Source organism: Heterodontus francisci, chromosome 8 (genome assembly GCF_036365525.1).
Source record: "Heterodontus francisci isolate sHetFra1 chromosome 8, sHetFra1.hap1, whole genome shotgun sequence".
In the NCBI taxonomy this organism is placed as follows: domain Eukaryota; kingdom Metazoa; phylum Chordata; class Chondrichthyes; order Heterodontiformes; family Heterodontidae; genus Heterodontus; species Heterodontus francisci.
In genome coordinates, this window is record NC_090378.1 from 95043255 (window position 1) to 95061442 (window position 18188).

Here is an 18188-nt window from a genome sequence, read left to right on the forward strand (position 1 = left end):
TGAACAATGGTCCAAAATGGCCACCGAAGAAAAAGGGGACTAGCCTTTTGTGTATTCAAACAGTCTGACAAAGACAAAGGACAAATCTTCAAAGCCAAAAGGTGTTAATGAAGCCCATCTCACACCTATCCTAACAACATTCCAGAATTGAATGTCCTCTTCCAAAACTAAGGAAGTGTGAAGTAGATACGTCCTGGGCCATTGTATGATCACCAAGGGGAAGGAACCAGAATGTCTCCTAACAGGTGAGAGGTGACACAGTTTTACCTTAAAACACAGACAGCCAGAGAGAGAGAGAGAGAGAGAGAGACTGAGCCAGAAGGTGAAACAGCTGGCATTCCAGCAAGCAAATGTCCTGCTGAATAAAATCCGACATCTACATTAAACAGCAGAGAGAGCAGGAAGTAACCCACCATTTTTAACAGAATCAAGAGAGAAATCTACAATCATCTCAGGCCTGCAACTATCTAGAACTTGAGTCTCAATAGAATTCAACAGGTTTATTGTAACCCTTCTCCACTAAAACCCACCTATCTCTTTCTCTTCTGTGTTTCATCTCGTCTGTGTGTGCGAGCGAATGAGGTTGCGACAATTTCGGGATAAGGTGTATTGATCAATAAACAATTGACTTTCTGTTTTTAAAACCTAGAAGAAAACCTGTCGCTGTCTGTTTATTTATAAAATAAAACCCCAAGGGACTAAACTCAATACAAATACACTTGCTGCAGTCAGGTGGGGAGTTAAACATTAGGGAACCACCCACGTCACTCCATGTGGCCATAACAAATTGGCGGCTCGAAGCCAGGATCTGAACCACCAGACAAACGAGAGATTTGGAAAACTGACCTCTAAAATTGTGGAAAAATAAACAAACAGGATTTCTTGTATTCTTCGGTTTTATCTCTATGGTGCTAGAAACAAAAGAGATGGCCACATTTAATGCTAAGGAGTTTGTAGAGCACGGAGAGATATCCCGTAATGAGTTAAACAAAGTGTTGGAAGATTTAAAAAGCTTAGCTACGGAGCTGGGAATCACTTTCAGACAAAAAGCAAAGAAACCTGAAGTGGTAAAAAGTCTAGCCAACCATTTTAAAATTAGCCCAGAATCAGAGTCAGAAAAAATAATTCTAGCTAGAATCCAGTTACAGTTGAAAAGCGAAGTGCTGCAGCTTCCAAAGGAAAAGGAAGAAAGCGAGTTTCAGCTCTAAAAGTAAGAAGAGGAAAGGGAGATGCAAAAAGAGAGCATGCAGCATCCAAAGATACGAACTAGGCACAGGAGTAGGCTATTTGGCCCCTCAAACCTGCTCTGCCATTCTACAAGATCATGACTGATCTGTTTGTGGACTTAACTCCACTTTCCTGCCTACTCCTGATAACCCAGAATCTGTTTCCCTCTGCCTTAAAAACATTCAATGACCCTGCCTCCACTGCTCCCCAGGAACAGAACTGCACAGACGCACGACCCTCAGAGAAAAAATCCTCCTCGTCTGTTTTAAATGGGAGATACCTTATTTTTAAGCTGTGCCCCCTAATTTTAGTCTCTCCCACAAAGGGAAACATCCTTTCAGCATCCACCCTGACAAGTCCCCTCAGGATCTTATGTTGCAGTAACATCGCCTCTCATCCTTCTGAACTCCAATGAATACAGACCTAACCTATCAAACCTTTCCTCATAAGATAACCATCTCATCCCAGGAATCGGTCAAGTGAACATTCTCTGAACTGAGTATTTCCAGCACTTTCTGTTTTTAATTCTGATTTCCAGCATCTGCAGTATTTTGCTTTTATTTTACTGCCAGTTTCCTTGACTGAGACAAAACTTCCAGTTTCTTCAGAGATGAACAGACGGTTACATGGTTCTCTCACTCCAGTTTGTTTTTAATGAGGTCCAAAGTCTAAAACACAGAACTTCTTTTCGGTGGGGTTGGCAGTGTTTATCCCCTGGAGGGAAGTCTCCATTTATTAATGCCTCAAGATGTTTTGGAATGTCCTGCTAACGAGGGTGATCTGGCTAATCTACTCAGTTAGCCAAAGCATTGTTCTGGCTGGGCTTCTCGTTAGGCTTCTTGTCTCCAGTTCAATCTCTTGGTATTTCTGATTAAATGTCTGTGACCATCTTGGTTGCTAGTTTTTTTTAAAGTTACTGTCGGGTTTTTTTTCATTAAAAGTCGAATGTAAGTTTCCAACCGATTAAATTATTTCCCATTCGGCATATAGGGTTTTCCTAACAACAAAAGCAAGGAAGTAATCAACCTTTATGAAACACTGGTTCGGCCTCTACTGGAGTAATGTGTCCAATTGTGGGCACCGCTCTTTAGGAAGGATGTAAAGCCTTTGAGAGGGTGCAAAAAAGATTTATGAGAAAGGTTACAGAGACGACAAACTTCAATTACATAGATAGATTGGAGAAGCTAGGGTAGTTCTGCTCAGAGAAGGTTGAGAGGGGATTAAATAGAGGTGTTCAAAATCATGAGAGTCCTTGACAAAAGAGAGAGAGGTACTGTTCCCAATGGTGGAAGAGTTGATAACCAGAGGACATAGATTTAAAGGTGAATGACAGAAGAACTGAAGGAAACATGAGAAAACATTTTTTTCCTTTTACACAGCAAATGGTTAGGATCTGGAATGCACTGCCTGAGTGTGGTGGAGGCAGATTAATTGTAGCTTTCAAAAAGGAATGGATTTGCACCTAAAGATAAAAAAAACATGCAGGGTTACAGGAAAAGGCAAGGGAGTAGGATCAGCTGAATTGATCTTGCAGAGAACCGGCGCAAACTCAAAAGGCCAAAATGGCCTCCTTTTGTGCTGTCACCATTCTATGATTCCATTCTACGCGTTGAGAGATATTGGGCAAAGTCACATAAATGCAGTTAGGTTATAAATCAGTCATGATCTCATTGAATGACAGAACCAGTTTGAGGGGCTAAATGGCATAATGGATTAGCATACTTCTTTTAATTTTGGGGCTTTGAATTAATTCTAGCCAACCAAAATGAGGAAATTTTCTATCTCCTCCCCACTCACTTTGTGTGTATAAAGTACAAAATTCAAAAGTTGAAAGACCTTGCATTTATAGAGTAGCTGATTAACTTGTATTTGTGTAATATCTTTAAAATAGAAAAACATTCCAAAATCCTTCACAAAAGATGTAAAGAAGATTCTGAAGTGCTTTACAACCAACAGATTATTTTTCAAGTTTTGTGTAGCTTATTTGCACACAGCAATGTCTCACCATCAGCAAAAGAACTAACGTTGGGAATGGTTGAGAGGGGAATATTGGCCAGGAAATTAGAATCCCCTGTTTTTCATTGAATAGTGCCACAAGATCTTTTGCTCCCAAAAGCATGACAGCACTTCACCAGTTTCACATTGAACAGTAGTGCTCTGCTTGATCTCTTCTGGAGGTCTGACTCATATCATTGAAGAAGGGTAACAGGCACTTTACATCTGACCTACGTCATGCCTAACCTCAGAAATTCACGCACACTGGTTGGAGAAAGAGGGTAAAATATTATTTTCCCGAAAACAGACATGCATTATGTTGGTAAACATAAATATTCTTCGGAAAAATACCTGTTTCTAAATAAAACCCAGTGTTAAGGGGTCCTCAGTCCCCTTTTCCCTTCCTACTTTCAGGTCCTTAATCAAAGCATCTGCCTATAGTAGGGACTACAGGAGACACATTTTAAAAAGAGTAAAGTATTGCAGAACAATAATTTTATTCAACTGTAAAGTGGAGTCAAATTCATTTTTTGTTTTGCTGTTACTGCATTCAAAATTTTATCAGAGTTGAAACTTGTAAGATTAAAACTTTTACTCTTTCTAGATATCAACTGCATTAAACAAATTAATCTTCCATTTTATGGGCCAACAGTTGAAAACAAAATTGCTTCAGAGCAAAAAATGTCATGTTGAAGTTTAACATTTAATCAAATGCAAAATAACAAGAAATAACTTGTTTTACTATTTCACCATTTTAAGCTTAATAATATTATCTGTTCTAAAATTCAAATAAACCACACTCAGGCAGAAAATGGTTGACTTGGCTTCTGATTTTGTATCCCAAAAAATGGCAGTTTAAAATCATGTAAATATTTAAACAATTTTATATACCAGCCTTTCTGCATTTCATTCATTGATAGATATAAAAGTTCAAACTGCCCTTTTAGCTGTGTAAAGTCCAAATTATACCACCACATTAAGCAGATATTTGATGTGCAATACTACACTACAGTTGCATCATGAGAATTTGCTTGCTTGAGGTGGAGGTCCCAGGAATCCTCCAGCCTGTTTGGTAGCTGCACGTGAAGGAGCCAGACCCAGTAGTTTCTGAATATTCTATGAGAAGCAGAAAGAAAAATAGAAAAAAAAGAATATTGTTTGAAATAAAGTCTAATGAGTAATAAGATTGCAAATCTGAACAATGAAATTAGTAACAGATGACGTAAACTTAATATAAACGCACTGAAAAAGATTAAAACATTTGACTAAAATTTCAGTACTGTTGGCTTTATAACATTCTGTTTGATGCAGAAGTTTCTTTTTTTAAATAGTTTATATCCTGTACTTAAGACTGTAACAAATGGTCCTGCAAAAGTCTGTAAATTAACTATTAGATTTTAAAAAATGTATTTTGGTTAAATAAAAATTGCTAAATTCAATATGGGTTGCAAAACAAGGAACATATTTTTCTTAATGTATGCATTAAGAAAGATTGTTTCAAATTCATAACTATCGAAACTTGGAAAACTAGCTATCCAAGCAAAATGTGAAATAAATATTTCTGCATCAAGAAACACCAGTCACAAGTATGCACACACTACACAGACCACACCCAAACACAGGAAATGCGAAAGAACTCTTAAGGCAGGATTTACACTTCTTCCCTCCCTTCCAAGGTAGTGAGTAAACAGAATTCCTGTGACCTCACAATTCTAAAAGTAACACAAAATTCAGCAGATCAAGTCATACTCACAACCAAGCAAATACAAACCAATTCCACTCAATATTAGTAAATACAAAATGAATAGAAGGCAAACTTTAAAAAAATTCTTATTGTACTCTAGGCTGTTAATTATTCAGTTTGAAATTCAAAATATGGAAAATTTACTACAGTATGAAGTCCAGAGGCAGCTACATTCGCGTGAAACTGCTGTAGTTTAAGAATATAAGCAGGAAGATACATTGTGAAGTGAAATTAACTTCTAAACCATTTTCAGTTAGTTTAAAACAAGCATTAATGATCAGATACTGCGCATAAAATAGTTTGCACAGGAATGTACTGAGTATTAGCAGGACAAAAATTCAATGTTTGTTGATTTGAACTGAATGACACGGCCTTAATCCATATCACAGTGTACTATTGTATGCCATTACTTTTTTTTCCTCGTAGATTTTTATCAGCTACGGTTAATTATTGCTAGTAGAGGCTCTCAAACTTAGAGTCAGCAAAAGAAAGATTAGTCTTTGCCCTATAGAAATTTATAAGGTTAGGGATTAATAATGACTTGGATTTTATTTTAGAAACATAGAAACAGAGAAAATAGTAGGAGTAGGCCATTTGGCCCTTCGAGCCTGCTCGATCATTCAATACGATCATGGCTGATCATCCAAACTCAGTAACCTGTTCCCGCTTTCTCCCCATATCCCTTGATTGCATTAGCCCTAAGAACTATATCTAACTCTTTCTTGAATGTATTTATTGATTTGGCCTCAACTGCTTTCCGTGGTAGAGAATTCCACAGGTTCACCACTCTCTGGGTGAAGAAATCTCTCTCATCTCAGTCCTAAATGGCTTACCCCTTTATCCTTGGACTGTGACCCCTGATCCCGGACTCCCCTGCCATCAGGAACATCCTTCCTGCATCTAATCTGTCCAGTCCTGTTAGAATTTTGTAGGTTTCTATGAGATCCCCTCTCATTTTTCTAAACTCTAACAAATACAAGCCTAACTGACCCAATCTCTCTCCATACGTCAGTCCTGCCATCCCAGGAATCAGTCTGGTAAACTTTCGCTCCACCCCCTCCATAGCAAGAACATCCTTCCTCAGATAAGAAGTCCAAAACTGCACACAATACTCCAGATGTGCCTTTTTTTACTACCTGTTGCACCTTCGGTGACTGGTGTACGAGAACACCCAGGTCTTGCTGCACCTCCCCCTTTCCCAGTCAATCGCCGTTCAGATAATAATCTGCCTTTCTGTTTTTGCCACCAAAGTGGATAACCTCACATTTATCCACATTATACTGCATCTGCCATGTATTTACCCACTCACTCAACCTATCCAAATCACACTGGAGCTTCTCTGCATCCTCCTCACAGCTCACACTCCCACTCAGCTTTGTGTCGTTTGCAAACTTGGATATATTACATTTAATTCCCTCATCTATATCATTAATATATATTGTGAATAGCTGGGGTCCTAGCACTGATCCCTGCGGTACCACACTAGTCACTGCCTGCCACTCGGAAAAAGACCCAACCAATTCTCTATCCATGTCAGTATCTTACCCCTAATCCCATGTGCTTTAATTCAGCACACTAATCTATGTGGGACCTTATCGAAAGCCTTCTGAAAGTCCAAATACACCACTTCCACTGGTTCTCCCTTATCAATTCTACTAGTTACATCCTCAAAAAATTCCAGTAGATTTGTCAAGCATGATTTTCCTTTCGCAAATCCATGTTGACTTTGTCTGATCCTGTCATTGTTTTCCAAGTGCTCTGCTACATCTTTTATAATGGACTCTAGCATTTTCCCCACTACTGATGTCAGGCTAACCAGTCTACAACTCCTTGTTTTCTCTCTACCTCCTTTTTTAAATAGTGGGGTTACATTAGCTACCCTCCAATCCATTGGAACTATTCCAGAGTCTATAGAATTTTGAAAATTGACTAGCAATGCATCGACTATTTCTAGGGCCACTTCCTTAAGTACTCTGGGATGTAGATCATCAGGCCCTGGGGATTTATCGGCCTTCAATCCCATCAATTTCCCCAACACCATTTCCCTACGAATACTGATTTCATACAGTTCCTCCTTCTCACCAGAACCTATGTTCCCCAACATTTCCGGGAGGTAATTTGTGTCCTCCTTTGTGAAGACAGAACCAAAGTATGTATTTTATTGGTCTGCCACTTCTTTGTTCCCCATTATAAATTCCTCTGTTTCTGACTGTAAAGGACCCACATTTGTCTTCACTAATCTTTTTCTCTTCACATATCTATAGAAGCTTTTACAGTCAGTTTTTTATATTCTCTGCAAGCTTACTCTCATACTCTATTTTCCCCTTCTTAATCAATCCCTTGGTCCTCGTTTGCTGAATTCTAAACTGTTCCCAATCCTCAGGTTTGCTGCTTGTTCTGGCCATTTTATATTTCTCCTCCTTGGATCTAATACTATCCCTAATTTCTTTTGTAAGCCACGGTTGAGCCACCTTTCCAGTTTTATTTTTGCACCAGACAGGAATGAACAATTGTTGTAATTCATCCATGCACTCTTCAAATGCTAGCCATTGCCTATCCACTGTCAACCCTTTAAAGGAACACTCCCCAATCTAACATAGCCAACTCGCGCCTTATACCTTCATAGTTTCCTTTATTTAGTTTCAGTCTCTGAATCAACTCGCTCACTCTCCATCTTAATGAAGAATTCTATCATGTTGAGGTCGCTCTTCCCCAAGGGACCCCGCACAACATGATTGTTAACTAATCCTTTCTCATTACACAATACCCAATCTAGGATGGCCTGTTCTCTAGTTGGTTCCTCAACGTATTGGTCCAAAAGAAATATCACGTACACACTCCAGGAATTCCTCCTCTATAGTATTACTGCTAATCTGGTTAGCCCAATCTATATGTAGATTAAAGTTACCCATAATTACTGTTGCACCCTTATTGCATATGTCTCTAATTTCCTGTTTAATGCCATCCTTTACATCACCAGTGCTGTTTGGGGGTCTATATATAACCCCCACCAACGTTTTCTGCCCCTTGGTGTTTCTTAGCTCCACCCATACAGATTCCACATCAGGATTCTCTGAGCTAATATCCTTCCTCACTATTGTATTGATTTCCTCTTTTACTAACAACGCTACTCCACCTCCTTTCCCTTTTTGCCTGTCCTTCCTAAATATTGAATACCCTTGGATGTTCAGTTCCCATCCTTGGTCACCCTGCAGCCATGTCTCTGTAATCGCAACTATATTGTATCTATTTACATCTATTCGTGCGGTTAATTCGCCTACCTTATTGCGAATACTTCACGCATTGAGACACAGTGGCTTTAAGCGTGTCTTTTAAACATTTTTAGTCATCTTAGCAATTTTGGAATATGGCCCTATTTGTTTTTTGCCCTTAATTTCTATGCCTTCTACTTTTGCCTTTTTGTTTCCTGTCTTTTGTTTCTATCCTTGTTTCCTCCTCCTCAGTCTCCCCGTTCAGGTTCCCATCCCCCTGTTATTCTAGTTTAAATCCTCCCCGACAGCACTAGCAAATGCCCCTGAGAGGACATCGGTTCCAGTCCTGCCTGGGTGTAACCCATCCTGCTTCTACAGGTCCCACCTTCCCCAGAACCGGTCCCTATGTCCCAGGAATCTAAATCTCTCCCTCATGCACCATTTCTCCAGCCACGCATTCAGCTGGTCTATTCTCCTGTTCCTATACTCAATAACACGTGGCACAGGAAGTAATCCTGAGATTACCACGTTTGAGGTCCGGCTTTTTAATTTAGCTCCTAACTCCTTAAATTCATCTTGCAGGACCTCATCCCTTTTTCTACCTATGTCGTTGATACCACGACCACAGGCTGTTCACCCTCCCTCTTCAGAATGTCCTGCAGCCGCTCAGAGACATCCTTGACCCTAGCACCAGGGAGGCAACAGACCATCCTGGAGACTTGTTTGCGGCCACAGAAACGCCTATCTGTTCCCCTTACAATTGAATCTCCTATCACTATGGCTCTCCCAGTCTTTTTCTCCCCTGCTGTACAGCAGAGCCATCCGTGGTGCCATGAACTTGGCTGTTGCTGCTTTCCCCTGGGAGGCCATCCTCCCCAACAGTATCTGGTTGTGAGGGGGATGGCCACAGGAGACAACTGCACTACTTGCCTGCGCCTACTACTCCGCCTGGTGATCACCCATCCCTTTTCTGCCTGTGCACTCATTACCTGCGGTGTGACCACCTCGCTAAACGTGCTATCCACGATGCCCTCAGCATCGCAGATGCTCCACAGTGAATCCACCCGCAGCTCCAGCTCCATAATGCGGGTAGCCAGAAGCTGCAGATGGATACACTTCCTGCACATATGGTCGTCGGGGACACTGGAAGCATCCCCGATTTCCCACATAGCGCAGGAGGAGCACATCACGGGTGCGAGCTCTCCTGCCAAGACTTACCTTTAGATTACTTAGTTACTCGCTATAAAAATACTAATTACAGTAGGGGCCTTGTTCTACTCCAAACACTACCCACTACAATCTAAAGTCCTTAATAAATTACACTAATTTAAAAAAAACACACTTTAGTATTACCTCATCACTTGGTTTTCCCCCCATCTTTTTTTTTAAGCTATTTAAATGCACTAACAGCTGTTACTTACCCAAACAATCACCTTGCAGATTTCCTGTGTTGTCACCTTAAGTCTTTTTTTTTTCCCTCTTTTGAGTCTCAGTGCATGGAGACACAGACAGAGTGAGAGAGCTTGCCGCCGCTCCGGTCACCAGGTAAGTAAGGGCCTCGAGTCCTGCTCTTTCAAGTCCCGCTCAGGATGCGATTCCTCCCAGGTCCGCCTGCTGCCGCTCCGGTCCTCCCTTTCATGTCACGTCTCTGCTGACAGTCTGGTGCTCTATGTAAATATTGTATTTAACATCTACATTTCTTTCAGATTCCTCTCCTGTACTCTCCACGCCTATCTACAACTTAATTTATTAATTGGAGAGGTATGCTTACCTGTCGAATTGACATTGTACATAAAATGTACAAGAAAATGAACGAACAGTCAGTGTAATCTTCTCCAAGAAGGTTGCGATGGGACAGTCCCTGGATGTATGACAATGGCACAAATGGGAGCTTGGCTACCACTCGTCCATCAAATCTGCAAGAAAACAATTACAAATTAAGAAAATATTCATTGTTAGAATGTGAAAGTTACAACAGCTGGAGTCACCAGTAAATTATAATATTCTATTGTATATGGTCATGGTCTATATTTGAAAAGCCCCTCATAGTAGAGTCACAGAGTTATACAACACAGAAACAGGCCCTTCAGCCCATCATGTCTGTGCCAGCCATCAAGCACCTATCTATTCTAATCCCATTTTCCAGCACTTGGCCTTATATGCTATGGCGTTTCATGTGCTCATTTAAATACTTCTTAAATGTTGTGAGGGTACCTGCCTCTACCACACCTTCAGATCAAATCCCCTCTAAACCTCCTGCCCCTTACCTTAAATCTATGCCCCCTGGTTATTGACCCCTCCGCTAAGGGAAAAAGTCTCTTCCTATCTAACCTATCAATGCCCCTCATAATTTTGTATACCTCAATCATGTCCCCCCTCAGCCTCCTCTGCTCTAAGGAAAGCAACCCTAGTCTATCCAGTCTCTCTTCATAGCTGAAATACTCCAGCCCAGGCAACATCCTGGTGAATCTCCTGTGCACCCTCTCCAGTGCAAACACATCCTTCCTATAATGTGGCGACCAGAACTGTACACAGTACTCCAGTTGTGGCCTATACAGCTCCATCATAACCTCCCTGCTCTAAAAGCAAAACCACGGAAAGGAAGTGAATTTTAAGGGAGCTCAGATAACATCTTAAACAATAAAACCAAAGCAAGTGGTTTGTGGACTTTTAAACCCAGAGATTATCATCGCTTTCTCATCATTCCTTCTCTACCATGGTCTATTCTGGTCTTAAAAAATTAATACAAGTTACGTTAAAAACCAAAGTGCTAGAGAATAAAAAGAACACATGATTAAGATACAAGGGAATTATTTTGCTGCTCCAGTGCAGGATTCTAATGAAAAAAGATATTGTAAAAACATTAAGACATCATAAAAAGAAATATAATATACTAGGGATACTGACAAAAATCTGAAAATTGAGGTCCATGAGCAAAGCAGAACAAATTGCCAAATGTTCTCCAAAGTTTTTTTTTTGATTAGAAGTATTTAAAAATATTTGAAAGTTGTACTATTTGAATAATGGCAGCATCTCAAGCACTGGCATGTTGGGGAAAATAGATGCTCTAGCTTTTGAACTGTGTACAATGGAGCTGTTTAACAGTGTTCAAAGAATATTCACTGAATATGTTCTAAAAATCAAACTGGGAACAGGCAATAAAATAAAATCTGAAGACTGGCAGTCATAATTAATAATTCTTCAGTCACTTGTCCTGAAGTATTTACCACTGAGAATCTATTGTGCAACAATGCAGCTTTTCACCACAAGAAGATGGCCACTGCTTCCCAGTGTATTGTTATTTAAGAGATGATAATTCATAGGAGTGCTCAATTGTTCCAATTAAAAAGTCAGAGAGCTATACCTGAACAAATGCAAAGTCTTCTATAGACATATTAAAAGTAAAAGGGGGGTAAAAGGAGGAGTGGGGCCGATTAGGGACCAACAAGGGGATTTGCATATCGAGGCAGAGGACATGGCGGAGGTACTAAATGAGTACTTTGCATCTGTCTTCACCAAGAAAGAAGATGCTGCCATATAGTGAAAGATGAGATAATTGAGACACTGGATGGGTTAAAAATTGAAGAGGAGGTGGTGTTAGAAAGGCTGGCTGTACTTAAAGTTGATAAGTCACCAGGACCGGATGGGATGCATCTGAGGATGCTGAGGAAAGCAAGATTTACGAGAATGGTTCCAGGGATGAGGGACTTCAGTTACATGGTTACATTAGAGAAGCTGGGGTTGTAATCTTTGGAGAAGAGAAGGTTGAGAGGACATTTGATAGAGGTGTTCAAAACGATGACAGGTCTTGACAGAGTAGATAGGGAGAAACTGTTCCCAAAGGCGGAAGGGTCAAGAACAAGACGGCACTGAGATGGCAAAAGAACCAACAGGAACACGGGGAAAAACTTTTCTATGCAGTGAGGGATTAGGATCTGAAGTGCACTGCCTGAGTGTGTGCTGGAGACAGATTTAATTGTGGCTTTTATAAGCAAATTGGATAAGCACCTGAAGAGAAAAAAATTGTAGAGCTACAGGGATAGGGTGGGGGAGTGGGACGAGCTGAGTTGTTCTTGCAGTAAAATCTTAGTGAACATTACATAGCAAAGCAATGGTTGCAAGGCTGACATCATATGGCTCTGGATAAAACAGGTTTAGCTTTGAACCAGCTCCCCCTCTTCGGACGGCTGTTGGTAAAGGCACAACTTGTTGTGGAATGTAGCTGTGCAGACCAGGAAGATCCCTTTTCTTGATCCCAGTTTATATGGAGGTTTTTTTAGATCCTTTCTTTACTTACACTATTGCCCTCTGCTCTTATTCCCTGCCCATTATAAAATCAGAATATGGGGTCGGGGGAGGAAAGAGCAGAAGCAATGGTAAGGGCAGAAGTAAAGTGATCAGTGATGTGCTGCACACGAAACACATACAAAAATCAGCAACTTTGAAAGCTACAAGAAATGGCTTTTAAAATAGAGATAATGCTATACCTATGAAGAAGAGGAATTCTGAACACCCTACATTAAAAGGAGATGACTCGATAGAGGTGTTTATTTATTCTAACAAAACCATTCATGAATTTAAAGAGAAATTGTTTCCAATGGCTGAAAGATCGATAGCATGACAGCAAAGATTTAAATTGATTGGTAAAGAACCAGCAGCAACATGAGATTTTTTTTTTTTATAAACGCAACGAGCCGCTGGGATTTGCAATGCACTGCTTGACAGGTGATGGATTCAGATTGAAAACTAGCCTTCAAAGGGGAACTGGATAAATAGGTGAAGGAGAAAAATTGCAGGGATATGGAGATAGAGCAAAAGGAGTGAGATTAACTGGATTGCTTTTTGAAAGAGCCAGTGCAGACTCAAAGGGCCGAACGACCTCCTTCTACGCTGTACTATTCTATGATACTAAGATTCTATGAAGATAGGATAAGTGTCTAGAATAAGCACCAAATAAATCTGAAAAGGAATCCTGTCTCAAACTTTCAACACTCCCTAAAGCAAATATTTCTCAAATTTGCAGGTACCAAATCTCTTGTGGACATCATAGGCTTGTTCTTCCATGTACACAGTCCTATTTCTCTTACCAGCACAATGCTGCTGTGCAGATGTCTCTCATCATGCTTTCCTATTCAATTGGTTTCTAGCAAATATAACAGTCTAGCACAATCAAACATCATAACAGCAGCACAGTACTGTAAACATGCTTAAAAAGGGAAGTATTCAGTCACATCCAACAGGATGTTAGTGGTCCATTTGTAAGCACAGGCATATGTAACAATAGCAGGCCAGTGTATTTGCATTAGCCTATTATTAAACCCTATGAGGCTGATTGATTTCATTTGCATATATCTCTGTTTGTTGGTATTATCATTTAGGATTTATATGCCAGGTGACGCAATAGCACTCAGACAGCCCTTTTCGAATCTCCAGGCCATCAAGATTCAATTACAACAAATCAACAAGAAATGAAGATAAGCATCAACTGAACTCATTTGCTTCAGCTTCATGGGCTAGGTTTCCAAGACTCGAGGAGTACATTTGGCCAAAGTGCCATCAGCCACAGTGAACAAGGGTGAGCTTCAGTGGGCCAAATGTCCTTTTCTTTTAACAGGCTTCAGTATTAAGACTGATGGAGCTGGTACTACTGCACCTTTGAGTTTTAATGTATTTTGTTACAGTGTGCACCTGCAATTTGATCTCACACTTAGAATCCTAGAATCATACAACACAGGAGGAGGCCACTCAGCCCATCATGCCTGTGCCAGTTGTTCAAAAGAGCAATCCAATTGGTCCCACTCCCTGCCTTTCCCCACAACCCTACAATTCGCTCCCTTTCAAGTACTTAGCCAATTCCCTTTTGCAAGTTACTAACAAATCTGCTTCCACTACCCTATAATGCAAACATTCAGATCATAACATACGATGTAAAAGAAAAATTCTCTTCACCTTACCTCTGACTCTGTTGCCAATTACCTTAAATCCTCTGATTTTCTAACCTAGTAGATGAAGCAATAAGAGGGAATATCTAAGGGAGAGTCATGTGGGCCACTCTTAAATACCGTGCATGTGTCAATTTGAAACTTAAGTTGCTTTTATATTGATCGGACACCATCAATTTCCACGGTGCAGGGTCTCATGCAGCAACCCAAACTAAAACTTATCAGGTTTGCTAAAACCAGGAGTCGATAGGACTTTTTTTTTTTAAAAAGATGGTCTTCACAACTACTAGAGTGTTCTGGTAAATATGTTGATCCACATTGGCTGTACAACCAATCAGTGGATGAATCACTTATTGCTGACATCATGTCATCTATATTTCACATACGAACACTAGCCGTACAGTCTCATCTGGTCTATGCGTGCACAGAATGTTAGGTTTGCAGGCAGTATGTATTACATAGGTTTTAAAGAGGACACAGATTCAAGATAATTGGATAAAGGCCAGAGAGATAAGATTTCTTTTTCCTAAAAGCAGTAAGTCGCTATGATCTGGAATGCACTACCTGAATGGGTGGTGGTGGAAGCAGATGCAATAATAACTTTCAAAAGAGAACTAGATATATACTTGAAAAAAAGGAAAGAAATTGCAGGGGTATGGGGGAAAACAGCAGGGGAGTAGGACTAATTGGATAAATCTTTCAAAGAACTGGCACAATGGGCTGAATGGCCTCCTTTGGTGCTGTATGACTCAAAGTGGGAAAGAAGAGCATGTGGCTCACTGTACCGTGTTCCTGCATTCTTTGATCATGAAAAGCAAAAACAGCTTTAAAAGTTTACAGCACTTGGCATTAATATCACTGCATGTTTTAGGTTTAGGTCACTGAACTCTAACAAACTCAAAAAGGCACATTACAATTACCAAGTAATCCCGCTGAACAGCTGCTTGTTCACGGTGCCAAAAGGTTTGACTGGAAGCGGATGTTGATACAATTTTCTCACCAACTAATTTCCAATTCTATAACGGTATTTCTTTTTAAGTTATTTCCCAATTGCAAAATACTTCCTCTCCAACAGGAAACAAGCAGTTTATTTATTTATTTATTTATTTTTATTTATTGTTACAGCACTGAAACAGGCCCTTTCAGCCCACCAAGTCTGTGCCGACCAACAACCACCCATTTATACTAACCCTACAGTTATCCCATATTCACTACCAACTACCTACAATAGGGGCAATTTACAACAGCTTATTTACCTATCACCTGCAAGTCTTTGGCTGTGGGAGGAAACCGGAGCACCCGGCAAAAACCCACGCAGTCACAGGGAGAACTTGCAAACTCCACACAGGCAGTACCCAGAATTGAACCCGGGTCCCTGGAGCTGTGAGGCTGCGATGCTAACCAAAGCGCCACTGTGCCGCCCTTGAATATATTTAATGATTTGGCCTCAACTGCTTTCTATGGTAGAGAATTCCACAGATTCACCACTCTCTGGGTGAAGAAATCCCTCCTCATCTCAGTCCTGAATGGCTTACCCCTTATCCTTAGACTGGTCCTGGACTCCCCCGCCATCGGGAACATCCGTCCTGCTTCTAGTCTGTCCAGTCCTGTTAGAATTTTGTAGGTTTCTATGAGATCCCCTCTCATTCTTCTAAACTCTAGTGAATACAAGCCTAATTGACCCAATCTCTATATGTCAGTCCTTTGCTGTGTATAGATCAGTAAAGGTTAGGTTCAAAGGTGCCTGCCACAACACTTAAAAACACATTTTCCAGAACAATCGTAACCCAAGGGTGCCGTAGCACCTGTGTTCAAATGTAATAACCATTTCACATGGAACAGAAATTTATTCCCCAAATTTATTAGGAGAATTAAATTCTACAATATGCTATATAGAATTTGATACTGATTTATTGATAAATGCAAATAGTAGTTTCTTCAGCAGACCTATATTCCAAATAGTAGAACAATCAATCCTAGGTTTGCCAGTCACTAGAAGGAAGCTCTTCCCCAAAGCTCAAGATGTATACTTGGTAGGTTAGGAAAGCAAACAGCAGAGAATTAAAGCAATATCTGCCATATGCAATAATTAGCAAAGCATGGAGAAATTCACAGCCCACACCATCCTACACTTTGCAGTGGCAGTCACCTATTTATTTTTACATACTTGTGTCATGTTTTGACTGTTTGGCACATAACGGCTTTTGGAATTAGGCCACAATATATTTAATTCTAAGAACTAATTCCCAAAGATCTAGAATATTATTTCTTATTTCTTGGAAGTAGAAAAGACTGCAGCCACTGGGATACAGGGGCACTAGGTATGTGAACATACAAAAAAAAAATACAGGAAAAGACCAAATGGTCCATCAAGCTTGTCCCATGCTGACATGAGCACCATCAACTCCAAACCACCCTCTCTATATTTATAACATTTCCTGCAAGATGCAATGCAAATGACAAGTTGAAAACAGACCACAGAGGCTGACTCTCAACAGCAGAGACATTAATTACACTGCATTTACATTAGTGATCCACTTTAGTACCTGTTTGAAAGACATATTTAGAAACTTGCCATGCAGTGTTTGAAAGTTACTTATTTGCAACTTCTCGTCTGGTTGTCTAACCTAGCCACATGGCTGGAAAAGGTTCACATAAACCTGCATCATTGGGCTGTACAGGAGGCTGAGCACTTAGAACGCCTGCTGCCAGGGAAGAGAAATGGCAGTAGACATCGGCTACCTACTCTGGAGGCATCACAGTACAGTCAGAGATAGCAGTACTGTTTCATTTAGCTCAGTGCTGATATCAGCACCAACATTATTAAAAGAGGCAAAAGCACCATTAATCTATTTAATTCAAGTTTTTTTTAATGGAAGGACAAGTTAATTGGATTAAGCGCCCCCCCCACCCCGCTTTATCTACAAACCCTATTGTGATCATAGATCTTTATATGGTCATCTAAGTTACAGAATGAATGCTAAAACATGATTGATACCTTTCTGCATAGAGTACAGAAGTTAACTTTGCAAAGAAAATACTGATTAAGAAGGAAAAAGATTAAAATGGAAATCGCATTCTACTGTAATGTTCTGCAATACCTAGGCAGCCAGTTGTGGAAAATAACTAGTCACATATTGGGGTTAACTTGTAAAAATTCAAGTTTCAATTTTCATATACAAATTTAAAGAAAAATTCTGTACAAATGACAAATTATAAAAACTCGTGAAAGCAGGATATTGTTTTATGTATACTCACATGGAATTAAACATGCCCATCAAAGCAGTGAAGCAGAATCCAATAGCAAACATAGACTTCATTCGCACCTAACACAAAGAAAAATGATAAAAAATTAATAATTTTTAAGAGACAACTTTATATTGCTCAATTTGGAACTAGATTCCATGTTGTTCAGAGAATGGAGTACAAAAGTAAATGGGAGGTTGCTCCCATATAGGAATATCAAGCCTGAATGCATATTCTGCTTTTATAGAGAGGGTGCTACATGTTAGAATACAGCTACTGCCTGAAGAGAAGACACCACAAAATGCAATTCCACTGACTTTTGCTTCCCTCAAATGAATCATACCATATTTGCAAATATCAGTAAAGCTAAAGTAACCAAGTAAAAAATACAAGTATTAGAGTTCTGAATGAATTTTCTCTAACAGGAACTACTGTATTTTCTGAACAGCACTACAAAAATGCTGTATCTTGGAAACAAGTTTTACTTACCATCGAGAGATCACGATTATTATTTTTCAGTTTTTCCTCTTGTCTCTCTGAAAATAGTGTTAATAAAGTTAAGTTTACCTCTTAGAATGGAGCATATACATTTTTACATCCCTCCCCAAATTCAATCATTTTTATTTTACCAGGAGGGGCGTTTTCAAAAACAATGCTATTCAACAGAAAAACATTGCTCACAGATAAAACAGGGAAAAATATGGTGTCAGTTTTCAATGTTTAAGGCATCCATTTTCGAACAGATTTACTATGCAATTCATAAATGTTATCAAATCCACCACTTGCTGCAATGCAAGAGGAACCAAGTGATCAGCTATGCAT

General features: G+C 39.9%; 1 protein-coding gene across 1 annotated transcript in view; it reads right to left on the bottom strand.

The window, feature by feature from the left end:
• Nucleotides 1–3906: 3906 nt before the first annotated feature.
• Nucleotides 3907–18188, bottom strand: part of tmco1 (transmembrane and coiled-coil domains 1) — a 32438-nt gene continuing 18156 nt past the window's right edge. Inside the window, exons 4-7 of the mRNA XM_068037774.1 lie at nt 17856–17902; nt 17379–17446; nt 9950–10094; nt 3907–4338 (exon numbers count right to left, since the gene is read on the bottom strand). Coding sequence (XP_067893875.1) covers nt 4240–4338; nt 9950–10094; nt 17379–17446; nt 17856–17902 — 359 coding nt within the window. The 3' untranslated portion in view covers nt 3907–4239. The remainder of the gene's footprint in view (nt 4339–9949; nt 10095–17378; nt 17447–17855; nt 17903–18188) is intronic.